The sequence below is a fragment of the Tiliqua scincoides genome, chromosome 5 (genome assembly GCF_035046505.1).
Source record: "Tiliqua scincoides isolate rTilSci1 chromosome 5, rTilSci1.hap2, whole genome shotgun sequence".
Lineage (NCBI taxonomy): Eukaryota > Metazoa > Chordata > Lepidosauria > Squamata > Scincidae > Tiliqua > Tiliqua scincoides.
The window spans coordinates 55,421,875-55,438,499 of record NC_089825.1 but is presented as its reverse complement, the minus strand read 5'-3'; the positions used below and the strand labels follow the sequence as shown (position 1 = coordinate 55,438,499).

The 16,625-nt window shown below is 46.9% G+C and overlaps 1 protein-coding gene across 1 annotated transcript in view; it reads right to left on the bottom strand.

The window, feature by feature from the left end:
* ITPRID1 (ITPR interacting domain containing 1) overlaps nucleotides 1-16,405 on the bottom strand; it is a 38,352-nt gene extending 21,947 nt beyond the window's left edge. Inside the window, exons 1-8 of the mRNA XM_066629182.1 lie at nucleotides 16,396-16,405; nucleotides 14,188-14,236; nucleotides 12,113-12,153; nucleotides 11,218-11,275; nucleotides 8,984-9,070; nucleotides 6,435-6,637; nucleotides 2,888-3,471; nucleotides 1,582-1,636 (exon numbers count right to left, since the gene is read on the bottom strand). Coding sequence (XP_066485279.1) covers nucleotides 1,582-1,636; nucleotides 2,888-3,471; nucleotides 6,435-6,637; nucleotides 8,984-9,070; nucleotides 11,218-11,275; nucleotides 12,113-12,153; nucleotides 14,188-14,204 — 1,045 coding nt within the window. The 5' untranslated portion in view covers nucleotides 14,205-14,236; nucleotides 16,396-16,405. The remainder of the gene's footprint in view (nucleotides 1-1,581; nucleotides 1,637-2,887; nucleotides 3,472-6,434; nucleotides 6,638-8,983; nucleotides 9,071-11,217; nucleotides 11,276-12,112; nucleotides 12,154-14,187; nucleotides 14,237-16,395) is intronic.
* Between the last annotated feature and the right edge of the window lie 220 nt (nucleotides 16,406-16,625).

Below are 16,625 nucleotides of genomic sequence, written 5' to 3'. Positions count from 1 at the left end.
GAGAAGAGAAAAAATGTTGCATTCTGTTGCCACCACTACTGCCATCATTGCCCCAGACTTGCAAGTAAAAGGAATGGGGGAGATATCCAGTGGGCTTCTCAGGGCAGAGGAGAATTTTGGAAGCTTGAACAGCTCATCTCTCCTTGCAAGTAAACTTCCCAAACTTCTGAAATTCTTCTCAAAACCCACACTTGCTGAAATTCACTGACATCTCTGGTAGCAAACAAAGCGCCAAAAGTGCGGCCAAGCAATTGTTCCATATGTTAATGTACGTCCCCTCCACACCCACTGGAGCAATTCGGAGCCATGTTTTTTGGTAGCGCAAACAAGGCATAAGGATGCAGCTATCACTACTTGCACATCTCATTTTCTTCCCCTTCATTGGTGCTGCAAGTCAGCATCGGTGTCAAGAAAAACCAATGACTGTACCTTTGCCACTTGATCAACCTGTATCTGTGTGATTGTCACTGTAGGCAGTGCTTAGGGGGTTTGTATCTTCTAACAGGATGGTATTTATGCTGCCATCCAAGAGTATGTATTTGTACCCCAAAGAGCCAAATCTAGGTCCCAGGTCTCCTGAATGCACATAAGCTAAGAGCAGATGTGAACAGTCCAGTACAACCAATCAAGGGATTACTTTTATGAGAGGCTTCCCTGATGCAAACGCCACCTGGGGTGGTGATTACCTGAAGGAGCTTCACGTCCCAGAAGTTCAAAGTAAGGTAATGACATTATCATGTCGCCCCTGACCTTCCTGGCTGTCACATTGCATTAAATGCAATAGCCCATCTCCGAATTGCCTCCGTTCAGCAATCTTCAGTCCCTTTGCTTTGAGTTCTTGCCAGCGAGCAGCAAAAACACAATTGCCCACAGGTGAGAGAGCTGGCTGGGCCCAGAGTGGGGCAGAGGTAGCCAAAGGGCAATGCGTTGTGTCACCCCCTTCTGGGGGTGTCACTGGGGCAGTCCCACCTCCATCTCCCCCTTTATGGCTCCATTGACTTTTATAAATCACATGAGCACTGCAGAGCTGGCATAGTGATGAAGTTGATGATGCAAACACTGAACCATGTCCATGCCCATGTTCACTGCCCATGGTTCATATCTCAACCATGATTAACTCCCCCCCCCCCATGTCCTTCAGCTCACTATCCTCCAGTGTCAATCTTGTCCCCTCTAGAGACAAAGAGTTCTTGCAAGGATTATGCAAATAATACACTTTTTTTTTTAAAAGCATGATATAGCAGTCTAAGCAATAATTAAAACTTCATTTAGCTTACAATGACTCCCAGAAATCCCCAGTTTGAACTATAGTAATCTTTTGTCCTCTCCAACCCCTCTCCATTCAAATTCCTCTGTCCACCTTCAGCCTCTCTTTAGCCCACATCCTATTAGACCACATAAAATTGATCACCATCAGTATGGTGCAGATTAATTTGTGGAGCAAAGACATCAGAGACTGAGGCTGCAAGGAAGCCTTGGGGTGACCAATCAGTTCCTATAATTGGCATTTATATCTGGGAGGCTCTCCTACATGGCAAATTTAGAAAAATATGTAGAGCAATTATATTTGCTAATACCCACCTGAAGTGCTTTCAAGAGGATTTCCCCATGAAGATTCATCCTCAAAGCTCTGGATCTGAGACAGGGGAAAAAAAAACAAAACTTGCCTCAGAGCAGCTTGTTTTCATTATTAAAAGTATATTTCTTTTTTTTTAACTTTATGATTTCAAACTACAACCACACTAAATGTTCCAGATGTTTCTCTGTTGTTGGTGCCTCTTAAAAACGTTTCCAATCAGTACGAAGGATGGAATGGATTCTTGGTCAAAGTCCTATCCTAGGGCCCCCATGGTGATGGACACCAGGGGCACCCTAAGACCTCCTGGCCCCTGAAGTGTCGAATACTTCACCCTTCTGCTCCCTAGATTCAGAAAGGAAGACAGGAACAGAATAGAAGGGGAAGCCTAGAGGAGAGAAGAGTAGCACACCAGAGACATTCTAGCCCACCACTATGCTTCACATTTCCTCTTCTGATCTGTCATCTTCCTTTCCTGGTTCCAGGAAGAAGATTGATGAGAAGTGGAGACTGGCAACTTGCACTAATCTGCTATCTGAAGCGACTGCTTCAGTCTGGCCAACCCTGATGGACACTCCCTCCCTAAGTAGGATGCTCCTCCTTCAGGATCTCCAGGGCTCTGAGGCAGGAGCATTCTTCTGCTTTCCTTTTCCCAACCCAGATGGGTTGGTGCCCACAGGAGAGCACTGTGGTCTGAATATTCCTCCTTCAGCACTGCTGGCTCTGAGGATCAGTCTGCAGCCTCCTTGGCCACCGTCCACAGATGGTCACCTTCAGTGTGGACGTACATGGACACACATGCAGACATACACTCACATATATATATAAAGACACACACACAATGTTAGGAAGGTGCATTGCGGTCAGTGGATCTTCTCACATTGCTTGAAAATACTGACCCCTTCACAACTTGCTGCATAAACACATGATTCTCAAACACCTACACCCTTAACCATTGTGACATGGGTCACAACCATTTGCTCTTTCCTAGGCAAGACTTCTGTTTGGTGAACACACTGGTAAGGCTTGGGTCTATTTGCATTCTCACCTTCCAATCACTGCTCTTCACAGGCAAGAATTTCAAAATTAAGTATCGCTTTGTAAAATGGGGACAAGAATGTTTGCTTTTCAGGACATGGGATGTCATATTATAGTATTGCTTTTTTGTGTGTCCCATCCCCTCCCTGGCACGATTTCAGAAGTGAAGTTGAGATGTAATTTAGTTCTGCTTCAGTACAATCTATGTTAACTTTTCTGCAGCTTTACACCAGCATTTCATAGCCACGTGTGACTGACAGCATTCTGTCTTACCTCTTCCATTTCAAAGGAATCTGTAGGCTTGCAGTTTAAGCCCGATACCTTCTTGAGCGTATGCGTCAAAAGCAAATTGGGCTCCTTGCGTGGTCTGTCTTTAATAGGCATCTCAGAGGTGGAAGGAAGGTGGGCCTGCTTTACAGGTAGAAAGGGCAATGCCCAAGACTTGCTTACTGTGGATGGTGGAGGCTGGGACACAGTGGTGGCCTCCTTTTCACTTGGAAACAGCTCCTCTTTTAGAGGGACCAAGGAGGCAATATTTTCAGTCAAGACAGTCCTGGTTGCTATTTGTTTCTCCACATCGACAGCAGAAGGATGGTCTTCGTTGGTCTTCCAAATGCTGGCATTTCGATAAGCTTGAGGGCCATGCATCGTTGGCTGCCTAGACACTTTTCTCAAGAGCTGACCTATTCTCTTCCGTTTTGCCTGTGTCACCAAAGATTTGCCCTTTGGAATACCTTCCACACTTTTCTCCCCTCCATTTCTTTCTTCTGTCTTCTGCTGCATGGTGTTGATGTCACTCAGCAAAGAGGAGAAGGCGCTAGTCACATGATCCAGGACTTGAAGTTGCCGAAAACGTCCTTCAATAGAAAGAGAGAATGAAAATGTGCTTTTTGGTGTTTGGTTAGGGACCAAATCTACAAAGCTTTTAGAGCACTGAGGAGAGACAACTCCAGTTCTCTAAAACCCAATCTATATGCTACCTCGCTAGCAGTGATCTTCAAACTTTTTCATGCCATGACCCCAATAAATAAATAAATAAATAAATAAATAAATAAATAAACAAACAAAGAAAGAAAGAAAGAAAGAAAGACAGAAAGAAAGAAAAGTATGAGACTGGGAACCAATGGCCAATCCCAACCCTCTCCCGGCCCCGATCTGTCCACCCCCATTCCTGCCCATTCTATCACCAAGTGGTTACAGTACTCACACATAAGAACATAACTTCACCACAGCTAGGCAAGCAGCTCCCACACAGCCTTTATGATTATGAAACAGGTCCTTAGCAGGGACCTGAACTATATTCAGGCATTAGCAACACATCTGATATTCCCGTCTCACTTATTAACTGTTATAATCATTTTATCAGAGGGTTAGATGTGGAGAAAGATATCTTGATTTTGAAAAACGGGTGGGTTTGCCAAATACGGAATGGCTGAGCATGGTGTTATATAAACAATGAACTACGTCTCCATTTGTAACTCATACACATGCCTGTCAAACAGATATTGTTAGGCTGGTAGAGATAACCTTATGGCACTTATGCCTCCGAACATGAGCTGCTCAGCAAACATGTGCAATGAGGCAAAGATTACTGCTTGAACCTGTTCTACTTCAGAAGTGAACTCTGAAGAAGGCAATTGAGGGCATACAGGTAAAAGATTGGAGAAAAATAAATCAACTGGAGTTGAAGAGGGCAGCAAATGGCACTAGTTGGTGGGATAATCAGGACAGGACAGGGGCGCTCCAGAAGTGGGACCCAGTAGGATGCATGCCAGGGGCCCATGTCCACTCAAGTGCCAATACCTGTGGCTGATCAACCTCTGAAGTAGTGAGCTCTTGCTGTGGTCACTGCTCCATACCACTGCCTGCAAAGCCAAGGTCCACGGGCATGCTATTTTTTATGTTTCATATTTTTATACTGCCCTTCCTCCAAGGAGCTCAGGTGTACATGTTCCTCCCCTCCTTGTGCCCTCACATCAACCTTGTGAGGTTGAGCTAGTGACTGGTCTAAAGTCACCCGGAAAACTTCATGGCTGAGCAGGGATTTGAACCGGAATCTTCTAGGTCTAGGTTCAACACCAGAAGCACCACACTATCCTAATTTTCTGACTTACTGGGCAATTGTGTGTGTGTGTGTGGGGGGGGGGGTATAGTGGCAATAGCAAACCATTTCCAGATTTCCTGTTCCCAAATGTTATGTTGAAGATTGGGGGAACTGGGGATTGTTAATAGCACCAGGAGAAGAAATTGGGAAGTGCTGAGGCCACTGGCTCTCCTCACCTCCCACTATCGATCTCTCCACTGTGACATGCTAAGTTCAGGGCTCATTCTGGAGGCTTACCAAGAGAATGTGTGTGTGTGTGTGTGAGAGAGAGAGAGAGACCAGGACACACATGTGCTTGCCAAAGCATGGACAGAGTTTATGACAGGGCTTGCCCCCCCCTTGCAGCCCCTTTGCCCTAAGGCCTCCCAAAAGCTCAAGCCATGTCAAGGCTGTCCATATTCCAAGAGACCTTCTATCTCTCAAGAGCTCTGAAGCATAGTAATTCAGCATGCGCAACCTCGTCTTTCATGGCACCCTGGGAAATCAGACTCTATACTGTGCAATTTCTGCTGGTCTTGGAGCTTTCAGGGAAACAAAGCGTTGTCCCTTCTGAATATGCCAGTCCCTAGAACCACCTGTTTGTCAATCATCGTTTAGGTGGTGTGGCAATGGCAGTGCAGTTGTCACTCGTTAGTTATATAGACAAGACAGATATTTTTGCCTGAGACAGTACTTCTGCTGCTACATTTCCTAGCACTGTAACCAAAGAAAACGTGACACCCCCCCCCCCCACACACACACAACCACTTAAATTTCCAGGGGCTGGACTACATGTTACACTCATATGCATTGTGGAAAAAGCTTCCTACCCCTGCATGCACATCCAGGAGGACAATTAGAGACCATTGGATCAGTGGTGCTTACAGTCTCCAGTGCAGCTAGAGAATGCAATGCACTGTATTGCTGGCTAGTCTGCCCTGTACCCAGAGCGAGGTTGAGGCTGACTGCTCAGCCCTGGGCAAGGGAAACGCATTTTCCTTATACCGCAAACGCTGCAGCAGCCCCGTTGGGGCTACTCAGATCTGTGCTACATACAGAGGTGGAGCAGATCCGAGTAGTCCGGAGCTGGAGCTGCACCTGCCACTCTGTCCCAGCCTGCCCATGGGCATGCCCACTTCCCACCCTCCTCCCACTCTAGAATGCTGCCCCTCCCCCAAACCTCCGCACTGGCCTTCCCAGGCCAGCATTTACCTACCAGGTCCAGGACTGGATCCAGCAGAAGCAGACTGGCGCGCATCCTTCTGCTGGTGCGGCCTGCTTCCAAGTCATCATAGAAGTGCCTTATGGCACTTTTGTGACATTGAGAAGCTGTGCCAGTCTAGAGCGCAGTCAGGATTGTGCCCACACTCTCTTTCCCCCCCCCATATGCTATACTTTTCTCTGCACTACCATAGGCATCTTTGTCCCATTTCAGACTCTAAAGGTCCCCCTGAATTTTCTTCTGAATTTTCTTGCCTCTTTAAGTCCTTTTCACATGTTTTTTCTACTTGTGTAGACTGACTATACGGAAGGAGGACTCAGATTCTGTGCTCATAAAGGGAAAGTGAGGTAAGCAATACCAAACAGGTCAGGAACCAGACATGCTTTGGTAATGTGTCATTCTTCTGATGACAGAATGGGCCGCCTTCTCCTGATCTATTTTTCTTTCTAGTCAATCTCCCACCTATTTTCATCAATTCGCTTATTGTAGCTCTGCAACTAGAGGCATTTACTTACCACATAAATTGGGGCTCTCTACATCCATGCGCTGTCTTTGAGCTTCGATGAAGACTCGGATATTTATTCCCTTAGCCAGGGATGCACAGCTGATGAACCGAGAAGGGATTTTAGTGCAGATGTCAGGTTCATCCGTACCAAACCCCAAATCCAGTAGAACCTCAACTGGATCCTTTTGCCAGAAATCCAACCATTCAGTGACACTATAGAGAAAACATGAGCATGAATCATGTTGTCACTCTGGTATGCTCACATGTTTTATTTAGCTATAATATAGGTTTTCCTCTTCCTAGGTCATATGTGTGATATGTTGCTGGGGAAATATTATGGCTTTGAGCAAGATCATGAAAATCTATGTTTTCCCAGAGAAATGAAGTAGGTACTACAGAATATATTTATTTGTACCAATGTCCCACTTCATCCCAAGGGGTCTAGCTGAGTAATAACGCACACATTTAAAAAGAAATATCACACCCCTGATCAATTATTTCGAGGCAATTTTATCTGTCACCTATCTCCAGATTAGACCAACTCTCTTCTGTGCTGTGACAATTCTTGGCCCTGTTTGGGAATTTAATTGTGTGCTCCACCTTCATCCCTGAAATCTGACCCACTGAAAACCTGTCACAGTAATGGCATCATAAGTATTCAGTGGTCAATGTAAATTTCCTTCTGATTACTTCTCACTCAAGGATTCTAGAACCATCAACAGCAGGAGTGAAGGTTGTACCGGCCATGAACCAAATTGTTCACAGAATTCAGCTTCTAGTTAGACTCAGAAAAGCCATGCATAGCCTGGAGTAAAACATCACGTTGCTCCTACTGAAGCAGGTGAAAAGGTGCCAAATGCTTTCAATCATGACAGCAGAACAGACTTATCCAATGGCTTCAGTCAGGAACATGGGCTCAACAAAGATTTAGGCCACAAACCTTACCCACTTTCCATTGCACTGGCAATGCAACTTCGAGGTAAGGAAACAGACATTGCCTTACCTTGAGGAGGCCTCCGTGACTGCCCCCCAACTGCAGGATGCAGCACATGCCCCACTGGCACAGTTATGCCAGTGCTAGAAAGTTGGTTAGGATTGCGCCATTAAACTATGAAAAGGGAAAACTTTCTATGTGCCATGACTCTTCCTCCGGTGTAACTGGATCATGTTTTCTGGATTGCTGGTAAATTGTTGCCAAGCCAAATGTGGTGCTATCCAGAACATCTGGATCAACAGAAGGTTTTAGAAATGCAAAACTATCTACATGAAGTCATATGAAAGCTCCTTTAGGACGGTGTTAATTTGAATGACCAAATTGCAGTGTGTTGGCATCCTTCAGTCTCGGAAGACTATGGTGTCATGCTCTGAATGGTGGTTCTGGAACAGAGTGTCCTCTCCAGTGTGCGAAGCCTGGGTAAAGTAGATATGGAGGATAGGCTGTTACCCATGCAGCAAATCCCCCCTCTCCACATCGCTGAACTGGTCCAATGGAAAGGCAGAGGCCAATACGGTTGGTTCCAGCGGCGTCGCAGGAGTTGCCAGAACGTGACTGTGTTCAGCCATGAACTGCCTCAGGGACTCCGGCTCCGGATTTTGCCTCGAGGTTGACTCCTGAAGCCTTTTCCATAACTGGATGTAGCCACAAGGCAGTGGAGGCTTGGGATCAAAGTTTTCCTTCTCTCAGATGAGCTGCCTTCCCAGGCTGACGAGCCCCATCTACCCGGTGGCTGTTTAGTCGCCTCTTACGACAAGTACAGTCAAACTGAGGGCCTATTCTTATCCCCAACCCCCAGGGGAAATGACCAAATTATCCAACTGGATATCTGTGGAACCATTCTGAATCTTCCTAATTGGACTAAGACAAGACTTTGGTTTCCAGCAAAGCTGGGACATAGGTAGGCAGCTCAGAAGAAAGAGGATGCATATGAGCCATGAAGATCTGGAGACTGAAGATCAAAGTTCAGATCAAAAAGATCAATACATGTGTCCCCATTAGTTTCTGGCACTGACTGTCATGATAACAGCCCATACTGATGTCCAGGGTGGAAGAAGTCAGTTAAAGAGAAACAGGCAGCACAATCCTAATTTGTGCTGGAACAGGCAGGCCGGTGCACCTGCACTGTGTCCAGAGCATGTTTGGGGCTGATTGCAGGCCAGCCCGGAGCAAGAAGAAAAAATTCCCCTTAGTATAACACTGCAGCAGCTGCAATGGGGCTACACAGATCCGTGCCAGTGCAAATCTGAGCAGCGTGGGGCTGGCCCACAGACTCCTGCACCGGCTGAACTCGGCCAGTGCAAACTCACCCTGCCCCAGGTCCTGAGTCAGCCTGGGGAGGTCAGCGCTATCTCCCCTAAGAGTGGCATGAAAGAACTTTATAGCACTTCCACGACACTCATCAACCGGTGCAACGGGACTTTGCATTCGGTTGGAAAGGGTGACACAGGAACTTGTACATCCCCTATCAACTGTTCAGATCAGCTTAGGTTCAGCATACAGATTACGATGGATGGCTTACACTTTAAGAGCTAGAAACACTGGAGTCAGGTTAACGAACTGACCTTTTCGGTGCAGTGGTGAAGGAATGGGATGAGCTGGCACTGTTCCATCGTGAGTGAACAGGCATTTCTGAAAACCGATGGAGGGATCTGCAGTAGATGGGGAAAACAGCGATGAAATGTGTTTACACTTGAGGTCCTCTGGGATGTCATTATGATTTCTTCCTGGAGTAAACATTTGCATCTTTATCTTAGTTCAGAATGTTACTTTGTAGGAGCTCTTTGGTGGAAAAGCATGCACAGTCCTGTGGCGAACACATTTGTTCTCAGGAACAGTATGTTACAGTAGAATGTAGGTGTGAGAATGTAGGTGTTAGGTACCGGTAAATGCTAATTATAAAGGTGGCAGAACTTCTTTGCTATTGACAGATGGCACAGTCTCTGGGAGTCTTTTGGGAGCACACTTACTGTAGCCACCTACCTTCTAGAAAGATATAACGCTTTTTAACAAGGATCCATACAGATCATAGACAACAAGCAGGACCAGAAGGAACGTCTAGCAAGAAATTTATTTACATTCTTCAGATTTCTGGCTGCTATTCCTTTCAAAGGGGCTATAAGACGGATCGTGTTGTCCTCCTCCTCCTGCCAATTTCCCTCATTCCACCTTCACATTCGTAAACAGCCACCAGACTCCCATCTGGTTCTTCAGGATAATGGGGAGGTGAGCCAACAATCCTGCTTGTTGGGCAAAGAGGCACCTTTTAAGTGGTGGTTTTCTTATATTAATAGAGGGAGAGCAACTGGCATATGGCGCCCCTTCCAATGGCTGTTTACTGCTTGTGTCCTTTATTTGATTATTAGCCCTTTGGGGACAGGAAACCATTTTTTTAAAAATTCCATTGCTATCTCAACTGCTTTGTGACATTTTAATATAAATATTCTGAAGAATAACATTCATGCAGCGTTCCCAACTGCCTGGGAGCTGACCAACGCTGATGGAAGTGTAGGGGTATGCAGGGGTGCCGAAGCTCAGTGGCTAGTAAGCCATGAGCAAGCTGGTGTCTCACTGGCTACCTGCATTTCCTGACAAGGGAGTGTATTCGATTCACGTTTAGGGAACACATAAAATGAGAGAAGTTCCCTTGTCCTCATTCTCTGCACTGAAGGAAGAAGCTTTCATTAGTGGAATTTGGACTGTTCAAAATGACAATTGCCACCATGAGGTAAGCATTATGACCCCAAAAGTTCCTCACTGATTTGGATTCCACAAGGATGCGTGCAAGGAACATGCTCTTCATTCTCTCATGAGGGGCTATGACTGGCAACGGACTTGCCAGCAGGGTTAGGGGCTGTGGGAAGGATTTGCCAGTGCCTCTTGGCTGGGCCCCTCAGCTGCAACCACACAGAGCCTAGCCTGGCAGAGTTCCTGTAAGATATATGTGAGTAGGCTTGGGAACTAGCCAATGTTGACAGAACTGCAGGGGGTTAAGTGGTGCCCAAGCGCACAGTGGCCTAAGGTCATGATAAGGGTGGTGGCTTGCTTGCCAGCCTGCGGGTGCACATGTTCCTTGTGGGGGACAGGGAACGGCATCGGGGCATTGAAGCCACATGGAAAGGGACCGCCCAGGAGGCCCAGCAGGAGGAGGCTGAGGGAGGGGCTAGAAGGGCTGACAGTTCAACCAGGGTGCTAATGATAAGGCTCATCAGCAGAGCTCTGTTGAAAGAGTGAGAAGGTGAGGCATCACCCAGCTCCTAGGGAGGTAGCCCACCTCATGGCCAAGTGGAGGAAGATCAAGGTTGACAGAACCCTCCCCCCACACACTGAATCTCTGAGGCCCTGCGGAAGACTGTCATCAACCCCGGGTTGCTCACGCTCCGTTCTCGCATGGGACATCAAAGACTGGCCAGGCTGTGGCAAAAACCTCTTGCGAGGACTGCTCCCCGCCACAAACCCCATGCCAGTGAGCACCTACAGGGTACAATATGGTCTGAACTGGGCTGAGAATTTGGCTTTTTTTTCTGAATTGTTAAGAAATTTTTCCAAACCCTGTTCCAAGCTTCAAAAAGGGAGTTTTCATCCATTGCTACCTTCAATGCATATTGTTGAATTCGTTTGCAGAGGGAACATCTACACATGAGCACTTGTTACCAGGCACACACCAGTGGGAGATAGACTTGTTGTAGTATTATCATGTTCTTTTACCCAGCAAACATGATGTGCAAACATGTGGAATTTTTGAAATGGAGCAGTGAATAGCTGATACTATGAGGCTTCATGTACTAGCCAAACCTACCGCATATAGCTCTGCACAGTTATGTGTCCCATTCCTGAAGGAGGAGAAAACCCTGCGGGGAAAAAAAATACAATTCATTGGTATTTATTTTTTGAATTCTGTCCAACGGTCACTTCAATCAATCAAATGTTGGCCTTGCATGACTAGGAATATTTTTGAAAGGACATAAGAAGAGGCTGTAATTCCAATAGAAAAACTAAGATCCTAGAAATAATTCTCCACTGATAACGTATTTTAGTTGTGACAAGTCACAGATAAAAATAAATAAATAAGAGCCCAATACCGTGGTCCGCAGCATGGCTCTGTGCCGCAGATCACAGTCGCAAACGTGCCATAAGGCACGTTTGCGGGGCTCACCGCCGGGCTCGGTGCTGAAGGTATTATACATATTAGTGTAAACAACTCCTATATTATTTATAATTGTACTACTGGATAAAACCACCTGGGTAGCAGTTTGAATGGCTGCACACTGAAGATCCTAAATGTGTACCATAAATAGTTATTGAGGGCCTGCATTGGAAGATTCATGCCTTTTTCAACAAGCAGAAAATGGAACGTGAATGTAGAAGAAACCAAACATTTCTGGGGAAAACTGCTGTTTGAGAAAGGAGTGAGAAATGTAAATGAAAGAGAAATCTATTTATAGAGCCATTGACTTACTACTATCTTCTTTTTACTCTGTTTGGAAGTGTGCCCCTGAACTGCGCCCTTTTAAATTGTGTTTCTATAGAGTAGGTCATGCTATGTTAATATTAGGTATTAGTCTTGTTAAACAAATGGTGCAAATATTTGTTATAGTTAAATAAAAGATATAATGTTTGCGAATACATTGTCTAATGGACTACTTCATGCACCTTCTTCATGCCATGTTATTGTTAAAGTATTTTCTTACCTACTTGATTTCTGCTTTCTTGTAAGTCTTGGTTTGCAGATAAGCTGTTAAAAGAAAAAGGGGAGTGTTGTTATTCGAGGGAAAAGATTAAACATTGAAAACTCTCATCCATTTATTTACAGAACAGATGTGACAAGGACTCTTGCTAACAGAGAAAAAAAAATGCTGCCGTGCGATTCCGCCTAAGTGCTCAGCAATATAGCTCTGATATAGGGTTTGCTCTCTGTTGGTTGAACATTTTACAAACCTACTTCCTGAATAAACAGAGAAAGTTTGTCTATCAGGCAAAACATTAATAAAAGTGATGTTCAGATGTGGTGTTCTGGTTATTAGGGATAGAGAAGGATTTTTGAAACAAATGTGTGTTTGCAAGCGAATGAAAGCCTCAGCTTGGAAATCCCAGAGCTATTATGAGTTGAGCACTATCCCTGCTTTCCCCAGCTAATTTTGGGTGCAATCCAAGGCACCCACTCGGATGGTGCAAGTCCCTTGCGCTGGCCAATGAGTGTCGCAAAAGTGCCATAAACCAGTTTTGCGCCACTCTCAGGGGATAAAGCACTTTTGCGCAACTCTCACCATGCCAACGCAGAGCACAGGGTAGGGTGAGTTCACATCAGCCAAGTATGGCCCGCATGGGAGTCTGGAGGCATGGGGAGGAGGCAGAAGGGAGGTGTTTCGGGGCCGGAGCAGCAGTGGGTAGTTCCATGGTTGGACACGGGAGGAGCGGGAGGAGGAGGAGGCGGGAGGAACGGGAGGCGGGGCCAGGATCCGGCACTTATGTTGGATCCTAGCCCCATTCCTGGGTAGCCTGGGCCAGCCGCATGCTGCTCGGATTTGCGCCACCAATTTAGGCGGCATGGATTCAAATAGCCCGACTGGGGCTACTGCAGTGTTACCTGGGATAAGGTGAATTTTTTCCTTTTGCCTCTGGTTGGCCTGCAGTCAGCCCAACTTTGCTCTGGATATAGTGCAGGGCCACTGGCATGCCTGTTCTAGCACAGGTTAGGATTGCACTGTCCATCTCATCATGCCTTGGCACCAACCCTCTTTTGCCAGCTTTTCCAACCCTTTCTCATGCTTTCACAAGCTTACCAAGTCAGCTTGGGGGGGGGGGAGAAGAAAAACAGCAGTCATAGAGTAATTCTAAGCAGTTCCTGCATTCTAAGATATTTGTGAGGTCAATGATGGGAAATATAGGGGGTGGGTTTTTAAAAATTAATTCCTCTTGACATTGACTGGGGGAGGGGGGAAAACAGTACAGTTTCCAGGATAAATCCAAAGTTATAAGAGTCTTCACTCTGCACTGGAGATTGCCAACCCTGTTTGGATTCTGCATTTATTGACTCTGGGATGTATCATTTTTAATTTTCTCTTCCTCATTTATTAGGTGGAATTCAGAAACCTGTTTCCAGAGCTGCCTGTTGTCCGCGGAAGGTTCCAGCATGATTAGAGGGCTTCATCACAGAGAGCTGGAAAATCAGAGAGAGGCTTCAGATTTTGAAAGCCCTCTCAGGGCAATCCCCCCCCCCCACAACTTGTACATCTGAGGAAGTGTGGGAAAGAGGGAGATGAAGGAAACTAGCAAGTGAGAGGCTGGTGATGAGCGGCGACTCCCTCAGGCTGAAGTTTAGAGAAATCTCAGAAAAGTGCCAGAGCTTTTTTCCCTGCTGAAGCAGTGAATGAGCATTTTGGAGGAAGAGGATGGGATGACTGATTCATTAACTCTGCACAAGAGATGCACATCATCTTGGAGCCGATTTATACCACCACACTCCCTAACGATATCTACAATCACAACATATCCCCTTCCCCGCCATAGGGCACCCCTGCTTCTTTGCCCCCACACAGTGTTAACTGTATTGCAAATGATGCTGCAAATCATTTCACAAATTAATTACAGTGACTTTCACAGAACGTCTTTCGAGAAGGCAGATTCCAGCGCTAGAGCCCAGCCCACCTCTGAGCAGTATAGCAATATAGTCCCAATAAGAAGGATATATTAGTTCAAGTGCGGATATTTTGGTTTTGTTTTGTGATGGACCAGAATTGCCCATTTATCCAGGATTGTTCATACTTACTAGAATCCAGAGTCCATCCAGTTGCGTACATTTTCTTCTTTTGCATCCACTAAAATTAGACATGACAGAACAATTGACTTCAAAGTTATCAAATCAGCTAAAGTGGATCTATCTGATGAATGGATTTTTTTTATTACTACAAATTCTTCTTGTTTTTACATGTTATTTTGCTAAAGCCAAAAATTATAAAAGGAAGTAGATAACATTAATAGTCAATACAATGAACCTGGGGTGAAAGAGGAGAATAAAACTGGCAAGTAGAGCAATGACCATAGATTGTAGCCTCCTGCCTGTAGAAGGTACTTCTGTGACTATATTTATGGGGAACCTTAAGGCCCAATCCTGAACATTGTGCACCGGCAGTGCCAGCACATAGTGCCACAAACATGCCATAAGGCATGCCCGAGTCACTTACCACCAGGCCAGCACAGGCACTAGCTCAGTGCGAGCCTGCCAGTTGGAGGACAGGCAATAATCACCCAGAGATCCAGGTGAGCGTCAGCTGGCAGAGAGGTGAGTCGGGGCATGGGGGGAGATGTTCTGAGGCAGGGGGAGGTGGGGGAAGGCAGGGAGAAGGCGGGGCGGGGAAGACATGGGGCAGGAGGGGGTGAAGATGGTGGCAGGCCCTGCCATCATATCCTGACCCCCTTCCAGGCCTGGGAGACCCGACACGGGTCTCCTTGAATCTGTGCCTGTCAACAGTAGGTGCAGATCTGAGGAAACTCATCAGAGCCACCTTGGTATTACATGGGGTAAGGGACTGTAAGCTCCTGTACTCCAAGTAGCCCCAACAGTGCTTCTCAACCCATTGGGATGCCACAGTAGCCGTTTCAGCGCCACAGCAGCCCTGGGCACTGGGAAGCTCAGGTTTAGGCTGCCCCTCAAGACCCAGCAGAAAATAGCAAGGCACTGGTTCATCATGGGGTTCAAGAGAAAAGATTTTCTGTTCCCAGAGGTGCCTGAGTATTCAGTGCAGCTGCAAAGGAGAAAGGAGAGAGGTCTACTGCTGCAGGTAGGCAAGAAAGCACCTAAACACTCATGGGATCCTCTGAGTAGCAGTAGGGAAAAGACATCCGGGGTCTTGGATATGGGAATGAGCACAACAGAAGCATGGATGAGCAACAGCAGGCCGTTAGGAATTCAACACCAAGAGCCACAGAAATGTGTAGAGGAAAGAGGAGGAAGCCATGTCACTGAGGGCGCAATCCTAACCCCTTATGCCAGTGCTCTCCAGCACTGGCATAGCACTCTCTCATAGCACTGGCATAGCGGCGCCAATGGGATGCGTGCTGCAACCTGCAGTTGGGCGTCACTCACGGAGGCCTCCTCAAAATAAGGGAATGTTTGTTCCCTTACCTGAGAGCTGCATTGCCCTTATGTTGGTGCTGGAAAGCATTGACATAAGGGGTTAGGATTGTGCCCTGAGTCACCCACATGACTTCAGGCTTTGAACATTATTCACAGAAGTGAATCCTAGGCAAGTTACCCTGAAGTAGCTCCCATTCCAGGACGACCAAAGTTCCAAGACCCCGAAATCTTGACTCCTTAGTTAGACTGCAATCCTATCTACATTTACCTGGGAGTACATCCCTTTGAGCAACATGAGGCTTACTTCTAAGTAAACCTGCACAGGATCTCACTGTTAGGGCGCAATTCTAACCGGCAGTTATGCCAGTATAGGTGGCCCTGGAGGGTCGCAAACGTGCCGTAAAGCATGTTTGTGCCTCCTTAGTTGGGAGCTGCATCGGCGCATTCAGATGCGCCACCGCGTGGACGGAGACAGAAGCCTCCGCTGTGGCTCCCGTGCCGCCGCTTGTGTTGGCGTGAGTGCACCAACATAAGCGGCTAAGGTAGGCATGGGGGGCGTTACTGGGCAGGGGGAGGGCGGGCTCGGGGGTGGGTGCTTGGGGAGCCGGGGGCGAGGCTGGGCTGGGACCCAGTGGTTATGCCAGATCCCAACCCCCGTCCCCGGGGCGAGCAGAGCGGCTTCAAGCTGCTCCACTCTCCTCGGACTTGCACCACCTACGGAGGTGGCGCAGGTCCGAGGAGACCCATATGGGTGCGCAGCCCTTACTCACGGGTAAGGGGAAGAGCTTCCCCTTGCCCGTGGCTGAGCCGCTGCTCGCTGCAATCCTGCATTGGATGCAGCACAAGCCTCCTGGCTTGCCTGCTCCAGCACGGGTTAGGATTGCACCCTTACTCACTTACCTAAATGTGGAATAGAGTGAGGATTATCTACTGCTGGCTTGGGAGCTGGTAAGTCTTCATCCAAGTGTGTCCGTGACTTTCGGGTTGACGAAAGGATTCCTCGGTTGCTTTTTCTATCTTTACTGTTGGTTTTAGGATGAGGGGGTTCAGAGGACATCTCAGTGTACAAACGGGAAGGCTTGCAAAAGCAAAGACAAATAATCACCTTTTCAGCAATGAATGAGCATCTG